Source organism: Athene noctua, chromosome 26, assembly GCF_965140245.1.
Source record: "Athene noctua chromosome 26, bAthNoc1.hap1.1, whole genome shotgun sequence".
NCBI lineage: Eukaryota > Metazoa > Chordata > Aves > Strigiformes > Strigidae > Athene > Athene noctua.
In genome coordinates this window covers 1720207-1730693 of record NC_134062.1, presented here as the reverse complement: position 1 = coordinate 1730693, position 10487 = coordinate 1720207, and the positions used below count along the sequence as shown (strand labels likewise).

Below are 10487 nucleotides of genomic sequence, written 5' to 3'. Positions count from 1 at the left end.
TTTTACTTTTCCTTTTTCCTCCAAAGCCTTGCAGTTGTGAGCAACGGGCCGCCGCCCGAGCACCTCACGTCAGATGCAGTGGAGAAGTAGCTTGCACTTCCACCGGGATCAGTCTTTCTCTAAGAGTTTCTTCAGATCTCGTATGTAGCTAAGAATGCTAGGTGAAGACTCAATGACAATTACGCTTCGGAAATACTAATTACGATTCATACTGCGGTAACGCTGAGGAAAGCAGTGCCGTGTTCTGTTTGACGTTGACTTACCTACGGAGATCATCCCTGTGCTGAGTTGTTAAAGACATGTATGCACGAGACCCAGGCAAGTGTCATTAAACCCTTCTTGCAGCTGGGGAGTCAAGGCAGAAAGCCACTAGAAGCATGCGTGCTGTTACTGGTGCTCACATGGTAAAGGTTAAACTGCTCAGACCAGCTCTTCCGTATTCTCTGGCTTCTTCCTCTGCCCCTTGCAGGTGTTCGGCAGTGTACTTTATCCCTGAGGTAACCATTCTAGTTCCCCATGTTTGTTGTATTTCTGTTTAAGTATTTTCTCAGGTTCGTGCACTCGTGGTCGCCACATGCTAGTTCGGGGGTCTTCTCTGTTCTTTATCTTTTGGGACCGTTTTCCACTTTCTCTTCATCCAGCTCACACATGCAGTGCTGCACAGGCGCCTTGTGGATCCCAGCGTATACTGACGCCACACACGAGGAATCTTACTTTCCGTATGCTTAATCGCTAAAGGACTGTTGCATTGCACCGTTTTTCATCTTGTATTCTTTCAGCATTTGCCCACCCAGTGCTCGATACGAGAGAGAAGCACAGCCTCATGGAAATGTAGACGTACAAGCTCTGCACAGTAGCCTGGTCCGAGTGTCTGGAATTAAGTAATGCAGCTCCTCTGCATACCAAATGAGAGTGACACTCGGGATCCACCTCTTGGCACTAAGTAACACGGCTCATCTCGGGTAATTCCCTTCCTCTCTGTGCTAGTCAGAAGTAGGAAGAGCTCCTTTATTCTTCTCTGATACCACCCGAGCAGGAAGCAGACAGCCAGGCTGCCTTTTCTGTCATGACTTTGGAGAGAGACCGGCAACTGGGCAGCTTATCTGTCTTTAACAAGGAGGATTTTGAAGAAGGCTGGGTTGAAGTGGCCAGCGGAGGCTTTGGGCATGTGTACCAAGTCAAGCACAAGAAATGGAGGACAGTTTATGCAGTGAAATGCTCTCCATACCTGCATCAGGACTCCAGCATGGAGAGGTAACTGTGCGGTCTCTTCTAGCTCAGCAGTTCAAACTCAGAGCCATCTGTGGTGATTTGGTGCTAAAAATCTGACAGAAATGTTCGCATGGCTTTTTCTCCCTGGGAAGACAAGTTTTTGGTACCCAAAGGGAGTGGGAAAAAAACTAGTGATCTAGAGTTCTGCCTCTCTTTCTTATGTGTGTGTGTGCATGTGCCAGTGGGAAAGGAACACTTATTCAGAACAGTTAGCGTTGAAATCTGGAGGCTGAAGAAGGCATCTTAAACTGAACACGGGCATGTGGATCAAAGCTGCCTGATTACTTATTTGCAGCTTTCACTGGACACTGGGACTAATGGGTATCTGTTAAATTAGTCATTAAAATCATCAGGTTTAAAGCTGAGGGACAGAGAATTTCCAGCTGTTTTTACTGGGCTGGCAAAGCTCTCTGCTCCCTCACTTGCCTTACCCTACCAGACATGTTCTTTTCTCTTGATGGTGCACCTGCACCTTCAGTTTACTTTTTGCTCTGTCTCTCACCCGCAGAGACTCTTCTGCTGACTGCCTTGGCTCTGGAGATAGACTAAAGCCAGGTAACTGCAACCACTGCCAATACCACAATGAGAGTAGGCAGTGCTGGTGAAAAAACAACCGAGTCAATGACGTTAGTTATTCTAAAATTTTATTCCGTTCAAGTTGGAAGCATCCTGCCTGGTTAAAAACCACATGCTCCTGTGGCTTCTTGTCATGTTCCTGACGGCAGTTGAGGTGGTTCAGTCTGAGCAGGGACTGTCCTCTTTAGTTTGCAGTGCTCATGATCTATGTCTGCATTTCATTCTCGTTTGGGAAAAAAAAGATAAGTTAATCAGTTTTACTTCTGCATATATCAACTCTAGTAAACTTAATCATACAGCTTTCTTGGATTATCTCAGCTCCTAGTGTACACTCCAGAAGAATGGTTGAATGTGAACAGAAATGTTCATTGATTTATTATTTTTTTTAAACTATTTCTGCAATCACCAGGATTTGAAAAACTAAATCGGAAAATCTGAGTTTAGGAAAAATATCTAACAACATGTGTGCCTTTAATAGTTACTGTACTGGTTTCCTAGGGACTGAAGTTATACTATTTTGTCATTAAAACAACTTTGCACTCCAGTGTAGTGTTATAAAAGGCTTTCCTACTTGCTTTAGGTTTCCACATTTGTGAGAGGTGGACCTTCAGTGTACAGTTTGTCTAATATCCACAGAGAACATCTTTGAGTGCATGGCACATGAATCCGTGATGAGCCTTCTCATATGTATTATAAAATAGTTCTTGTTTGTCTGTCAGCACTGAGTACAAGCCCCAAACACAAAACTGAAAGCTTCCAGGCCACTCAGTGGTTTGAAAAAAGCACAACAGCACAGTTGTCTAGTAAGGGGGGCAAAGGAGGCAAACGTTTCGAAGAGCTTCTAAAAGTCCTTAGCACTCCTGTCTGTGGGCTTGTAGAAACGATGTGTCTCGTCAGTAGCTGGGGATGAAGACAAAGGTGTGGTGACTTCCATCTGCTCGCGTTCTTGATGCATAACCAACTGCTTCGCACTCTTCTTTCAAAATGATGGGGCAAATTGACAGGACGTTTATTATCCTTGGATGGTTTTGCTTGTCAGGAGGAAGCGGGAGATGGATTTTATGGGCTGATAGAAGACATCCCTGTGGGCATACAGAAGCAAGGAGGGCAGGTGCTCAGTGAATGCCACTGAATGTATGCATCACCTGAGAGAAGGAGAGAGAGTGGCTGGAAGACGGCTCTCGCCTCAGCTTCTGTCAGCTGCAAAGGCTCATAGTTCACAGGCTGGTTGAGGCTGAGGAGAGAAAAAAAAAACCACGGGGAACCCACAGGAAAAGAAAACACGGCCACAGATGAAGTCACAGTATTTCCCAGAGGGGTGAAACACTCAGATTCTTATGGGGCCTATATGGGGATCTTGCTTTTCTCTCTTACAAGCCTCATTTCTTGGGGCTCTCTCTGCTCGTCCAGCATCCACCTTCTTGCTGTACCTTCTCACGTATCAGTGCTAAGGGTGCAAAGGCCTCCTCCTGGGCTAACCGCAGACCCTCTGTTGCTCCCCACAAGGCTGGTCTGCCACAGGATCCGGCCCACCCTGTGCAGGTCATCTCACCAGCCCCTGGGAGAGAGGTAGACAGGGGCTGTGCCCAGTGATTCTGTCCCAGGAAGGGAACCAGAAACCACAGAAGTCACGTGTATCTCCACACCCGACATCTCCCCGGGAGTAGGAAGAATTTTCAGCCCTCTGTGCTGCAGGTTCCGACTGTCTTCCTGTGTTAAGCCTTTCTCCCACAGCGGGAGAGGCAATACCTAAGATTCCCCAATACAGAGGAACATTTGCTGTGGGGAGCCTGCTAGAGGAAGTCTGGAAGGAGGATTTGCTTAGCTGAACTATGTTTAGAGCTATTAGTGGCCTAGCATAATGTTGCAAGCTCGTATTCATTCCCAGGATGTGCTTTTTAAATGCAGTTCTGACGCTTTATTGCTTGGCTGCTGTCAGTGTGCTCTGGGCACCCCAACTTGTTCAGCAGGTTGGGAGATGTGAAGATTTAGTGAAACAGGTCTGACAAAACGGGCAACAATGGACAGGCATGTCTAGACTCCCTCCGGGACCAGATTGACCATGCTCACAGACAGAAAGCTGCAGGCAGAGGGCATGGGGATGGGTATGGCCAAGGCATGCCCTCTGGCCGTGCAAACCGCCGTATGCACAAGCTCAGCTGGTTAGCGTGTCTTCGGACCCGGGCTGCCTGCAAGCAGGGTGCAGGCTGTGGCGTGTGGTGTATGAAGAAGGCATGGCTCATCGTGCTGTGCCTGCCCCCCCCCGGCATCATGCTTTCAGGGAACTCTCACTTGGGAATTTCACCGCAGTGTGAAATCAAGCACATGGACAAGGCTTTCTGTCATCGCTGAAGGTCTTCTACAAGCTGGACTAAGCTGGAAGGTTTGATCTCTTCCTCTAAGAGCTTAGTGACTGAATTTACCCGAACAAACCTCACCTCGTTTTGAAAAGTCATCGTAACAACTTCTAGGTTAGATTTTAGTCTGCAAAAGATTCTGATGTAGTTGCATTATCACCAATTCAAGGGGCAAATTGGAATGAATCTTTTTGGGGTAGGAAGGGCTGCTTGGAAAGGCTGGATATCACTACTATACAGTAACTTAGCCTGTGAATCAACTGATACCATTTCTTGGTTCCACTTCTTTTTTTTTTTTTTTTTTCCCCCAGGACCAGTATGAACTATCTAATGGAGGAGGCAACCAAGATGGAGAAAATCAAATTCCAGCACATTGTCACTATTTATGGGGTTTGCAACAGCCCTTTGGGAATAGTAATGGAATATATGGCAAGAGGGTCCTTGGAGAAAATTCTTCCCACTCACAAAATGTCATGGCAGCTCAAATTCCGAGTTATCCATGAGATGGGCTTGGCTATGAATTTCCTGCATAGCATGACACCGCCTTTGCTGCACTTGGATCTAAAACCAGGGAACGTTCTCCTAGATGGGAATATGCATGTCAAGGTATGGCTTTAATGCAGTGTTTGTAGGGAGAGGTTATTTCTCAAATAAAAGTTATTTTTGCCAAATGAGTCCAGAATCCTGCTCAGTTAGGTGCCTCAGGAACACTCAGTGAAAGGTTGACCACTGGGGCTTATAAGAAGCAGCTGGTAAACAAATTACATAGTCAAGATTATACAGGCAATCTGTGCCAGAACTGGGAATTTAAGACTGCAGTTTAGGAGGAAATGCTGATCTGCTGGACTCAGTGAGAAGCACTGACTACAATTTTATCCGGGTTTTATCAGGTTTCAACTGCTAGGCACCTCCTTAGCTCTCTGATCATGAAGGATGGAGGTATCTCCCAGCTAATACAGAGGGGAGAGATTGTGAGGACTGTGGGGGAGGTTCTCATTCTTTCTGCCTGCAGATCTCGGACTTCGGGCTATCAAAATGGATGGAGCAGTCTAGCCGAATGCAATATATTGAAAGCTCTGCTCTGAGAGGGACTTTGAGCTACATCCCCCCCGAAATGTTCCTCCAGAACAGCAAGCCCCCAGGAGTCAAGTATGATGTGTACAGGTAAGGGCTGCCTTTCTGTTCAGAGGTCGCACGGGGTTGCCACCTAGCTCTTACACAGAGCAAGAGAGGCTGGCACATCGCCTCATTTTGCTTATACTCTGGCTCTCTGCCTTGAATAATGTCCTTGGCGGGGAGCACGCTGGGAGCGACACGTGGTACTCTGCCCTTGGTGGTGGAGAGTGAGGGGAAGGGGGATTATCTGTGGGTAATCATCTGTCTCTCACCAGCCGCCCCTCTGTGCAGCACTGATCCCCTGTGGGCTGCAGACTCTATTGCCTGAGGTTCCGTCATACCTGTTGGGTTGCGGGAAGTTATTATGGCAAAGGAGAAAGATCAGAGCACGGAACGGTGTCTGCTCTTTCATGGCAGTCGCTGCTTGGATGTATTTTGATTTTAAAACAACCATAATAATTGCTTGTCTACTTTGGTATTCAGCTTCATTTGGTCAGTAACAGGTGGAGACAAGATTTCCACTTTACTTTTTCCCTTTTGGCCAAAGTGCTTTGCAGCCCACTTAGAGAATCTACATATATGTGTTCTGGAAATTCATCAGCCCCTTAGCCACTGTGCTACAATAACCCAGGGCAAGAAGCAAAGGAGGGTTTGTGTGGCCACGTGCACTCACTACACCAACCCTTTCACTGAGGCAGCAGAGATGTATGTGATGATTCACAAGATTTTGTCCTTTTGGTGTGGGGGATGAAACCCTTTTATTCTGAAAAATTTCTGTCCTAATTTTCCCATTTCTCAAGAAGATGAAAGCAGTAAGTGAATGTTATGTTCGTGTACATACGGGAGCGATTGCTCATGATCTCCCATTGCCTGCAGCTTTGGAATTGTCATTTGGGAGGTACTTATGCAGAAGAAACCTTATGCAGGTAAATATGAACACTTCTTATATGCTCTGCACTTATTAAATGTTTATTATAACCGCCTTCACAGAGAAAAAGCCCAGTGCACGTTGGTTTTTTTCAGGAGATAACATGATGGCCATTATAGCCAAGGTTGCAGCAGGGAAGAGGCCCTGCCTGGAACCCATCCGCAGTGACTGGCCAGGGGAATGCCAGCAGATGGTCGACTTGATGAAGAGGTGCTGGGACCAAGAGGCCAAGCAGAGGCCAAGCTTTACAGGTGTAGTGGCTGATTGTCATCTGGATTAGCCAAGGGTCAGCTGCATGGTTTAAGAGAGGGGGGGGATAAACTTGCATATAACTTTCTGCCAGTTAAATTGCCTGTTGCCTTGGAAATGCTTGGTACCCATTTGCTGTCAACACATCCTCTTTCTCCCTCTTTCCTTCTTCCCCATGTGGAGGATACGTGGAAGACTTCCACAACCTTGGCTGCTGACTGGGTTTGGGATATCTGGGCAGTCTCCACAACTAACAGTCTTTTTGCTCTGGTAGATATCCCTGTAGAAACAGACATGCTGCTGTCACTGATACAAAGCCTTGTAGTAGATCCAGAGAATGAGCGCCTTGTTAGGAAGATGTCCCACAAACCTGCCATCTCGCGGAACCAGCAGGTGAGGAAGGCTTCCCAGTACTCTCAGGAAACTCCACCAAGTCTCTTCCCTGTTCTTGAGAATGTGTTTCCTCTCTCATCACAGTTTATCATCAAACAACAAGCGCACCTCAGCAGCCTTTGCACAGTGTGCTTGCATAGGTTGCACATCTAAATCATTTACGGGAATAGGAGACCTGCAATTAAATTTAGCAAGCTGGCCGGTGTGCTAAATGACAGACAGTCCAAGAGGAAGACCCTGCTTTCTACCTGCTCAGATGGAGTGGGTTTATCATGGAGGCCTCAGTATTAAAAGAAGCTCAAGTAGGCAAAGGATCACGGGGGTTCTGCACGTGGCACTGGCATATGTGCTCAGTTGGCCATTCTCCAGCTCCATGGAACTGAGGACATTGCAGTTTAAACAACCCTTGTAGAAGGAAAAAAAAAATGTTTTTTTCTCTGACTAAGAAAAAAAAAAACAGGTTTCAGGATAGTCACAATTTTAGCCCAGCTACTGGAGTGTAATTGTACCTAGAAGTCGGCTTCATACAGGGAGAAGTAGCAGTTGAGAACTATTGCTATTTTGAGGTTCTGCCTAGTTGTGCAGTCAGCAAGAAACAAGATTCCTGAGTACAGCGGATTGAGGAGGTGGGGGTGTTTGGGTTCCCCGTACAACAAAGAGAATGACTAGCTGGGATGCTGCCATGGACGCTTGCTGCAATAAGGAAGCAGAATATTTGTATGTTTGGGAGCAAATGAGTAAGAAGAGAAAAATCTCACTGATTCCTAGAGATCATTTTCAGGCCCTGCATTCCTGTTTGTGTCTTGATTTGCTCTGCTGACTTTTGGATGCAGTAACAGGACTGGATAAAAATCACTTGAATGATGATACAAAAGTCTAGAGTAGTAGCAAAGAAGAATGATGTGCAAGTGTTACAGGATGCAAATAAACGCCTTTGTCTTACGGCTTTTTCTTTTCTCCTTTCTGAAAATGAGAGTGACAAAGAAGAGTTCACCTTGCCTAGAGATACCAGAAGTGGTGGTAAGTAGGGAACTTTCTTAATAATTAAAAAATAAAGAAGGGAACACCTACAAAAAATAGCCTCTTTTCTTGCTCTTCAGTGATAAGGAAGTTTTCCATGAGTAACGTTACATTTTAAGTCAAGGAAAATGAACTATACAGGAAAAGGCAGATATTGTTCCCATGAGGGAGAGGCCAAATGCCTCACTGCTTTCTAAGGGACTGCACGAGCGGTTTTGCCTCATTTCATATTCCCCATCTCTAAAATGAATTTTATTTCATTTCATGCTATGAAGATTCACATGCTCTCCCTCCTATCTTGTGCACACCAAGCTATTTCGCTTGGCCTTACTCTTTCTCCTATTTTGTTTCCCCTGCCTTTAGAAACTGATAATCGGGAAGTTCATAGCCCACCTTGTTACAGTGAGGGTGAAAGTCCAGAGGACATCCTGTCTGAGGAAATCTGCGGAGTCCATGAAAATGGCCTCGCATTACTTCACCTCATGGTGATCCAGGGAAACGTGGAAAAGGTGAAGTTTCTCCTGAGCTGTAAAGCCAATGTGAACAGCCGGGCACTCTGCGGCTACACCCCACTCATTATGGCTGTTCAGAAGAGGTTGCCAGAGATCTGCTCAGTTCTGATAGAGCACGATGCGGACATCAATATGCCTGATGATGATGGTTGGACACCTCTTCACTTTGCTGCTCAGAATGGGGATGACAGAATTGTACGCCTCTTGCTGGACCACCAGGCACATGTAGATGCTCAAGAGCATGACGGGTGGACCCCCCTGCACTTGGCATCACAGAACAACTTTGAGAATGTGGCCCGAGTCCTGCTGTCTCGGCAGGCTGACTCCAACACCCAGGAGGTTGATGGGAAAACTGCCCTCCACGTGGCAGCTTGCTTTGGACATGTCAGTTTGGTGAAACTGCTTGCTAGTCAAGGAGCAGACCTGGAGAAAAAGCAGAAGAACCATAGAACCCCCCTTCACGTTGCTGTGGAGAGGGGGAAGTTCAGGGTAGTCCATTATTTGCTGAAGAACGGGACCTCTGTCAACAGCCTGGATCAGAATCATTACAGCGCCCTGCACCTGGCTGTGGTGAGGGGGAAGTATCTCATCTGCGAGAAACTCATCAAATACGGAGCCAACGTGGAGCTGAGGACAGACAAAGGTTGGACTCCCTTGCACCTGGCCTCTTTCAAAGGACACGTTGAAATCATCCACCTGCTAAAAGATAGCCACGCCAAACTGAATGCCAAAGGAAGCATGGACTGGACACCCCTTCACTTGGCTACTCGCTACAGCGATGAGCTGGCAGTCTGTGAGCTGTTGAGATGTGGGGCAGATCCCAACATCGCTGAGAAGTCGGAGTGGGCCCCCCTCCATTTTGCAGTCCAGCGGGGCTCCTTTTTGACTGTCATCAATCTTCTGGAGTGCAAGGCAGACATCAATGCTAAGAACAAAGTGGGTTGGACACCCTTACACCTTGCTGTCCTCAAGGGCAATATGGCCATTATAAAGACCTTGATTAAGGCTGGTGCTCTGCTTGACGTGGAAGATATTACTGGCTGTACAGCCCTCCAGTTGGCAATTAGACATCAGAGAGAAAACATCGTTACACTACTTCAAGGCAGGGACTCGTTGGTGAATAAATGGGGGAACAGGACTCTGATGAATGATGCTAAGATTTCAAGATCAACATTTGTTCCAGAAAGGACAGATCTGTAGGTCCATCGAGTCTGGCATTTATGATTTGAGTTTTCCAGTATCAGGTGCTATTGTCTTAAACCACCCTATCCTGTTACCTGGTGATTACAGGAAAGTACAGTTGTTTGTTTTTTTTTTTTTAATGGAAGTTTCTAAGCATGAACACTAAAACAGTAAAAGAAAATGGAGCTACAGAAGGAAGCTGACAAGTTATTTTCCAGAGTCTGACCAAGCTTGTAGAACATTTGGCTTGGTGATGCTGAGTTTAGGCAGTGCTTTCCTGTTGTAATACTTACTGTGCAGGGGTGGAAATGGATATATGTATTCCCTTTTCATAAAGGCAATGCTGAAACTGTGCACAGCAACCCATATATACGTGTCTTCCACAGATTTTATTGCTTTTATTCCATGTTTTCCTACAGAGAAAATTGGTGTAAAATGACCTTGGCGCAGGTGGGAATTGAGTCATGAGATTTTCACCTGCTGCTGGAAATAGACACTAAGCATATGGTACAGCAATGTGTCAGATTTTCTGACATCTCATTTTTGTAATGAGAATAAAATAAAACGAGGAAGGAATAAAATCACTAGTAGAAGGTATTTAAGTGGATGCAACACAGATAAAGAAATTCCAGAATAATTCCACTCCATCCCTTCAGGAAAAAAAAAAAAAAAAAAGAGCCAAGAGCTTTTTCCCTAAGCAGTCAAATTACTTATTGACTGCCTCCGCACTTCAGACTTCAAACACTGAAGTTGTCATTAGAAAGATGCCTCTAAGAAAGTGGGTGCAGTTCTGAATCCTGTTCCCTGCCATGAGGGCTACCGGTATATACCAGAGGGCTACAAGATGCTGCTGTGGGAGTTTCAGGGACTGGTTGAAAGAGT

The 10487-nt window shown here is 46.1% G+C and overlaps 1 protein-coding gene across 1 annotated transcript; it reads left to right on the top strand.

The window, feature by feature from the left end:
* Positions 1-1066: 1066 nt before the first annotated feature.
* Positions 1067-9954, top strand: ANKK1 (ankyrin repeat and kinase domain containing 1). Its single transcript, XM_074927556.1, has 8 exons — positions 1067-1254; positions 4517-4811; positions 5218-5369; positions 6198-6247; positions 6345-6500; positions 6773-6891; positions 7866-7911; positions 8275-9954. The coding sequence occupies exons 1-8, from the start codon at positions 1067-1069 to the stop codon at positions 9621-9623; spliced, it is 2355 nt and encodes a 784-aa protein (XP_074783657.1). The 3' UTR covers positions 9624-9954.
* The last annotated feature ends 533 nt before the right edge of the window (positions 9955-10487 follow it).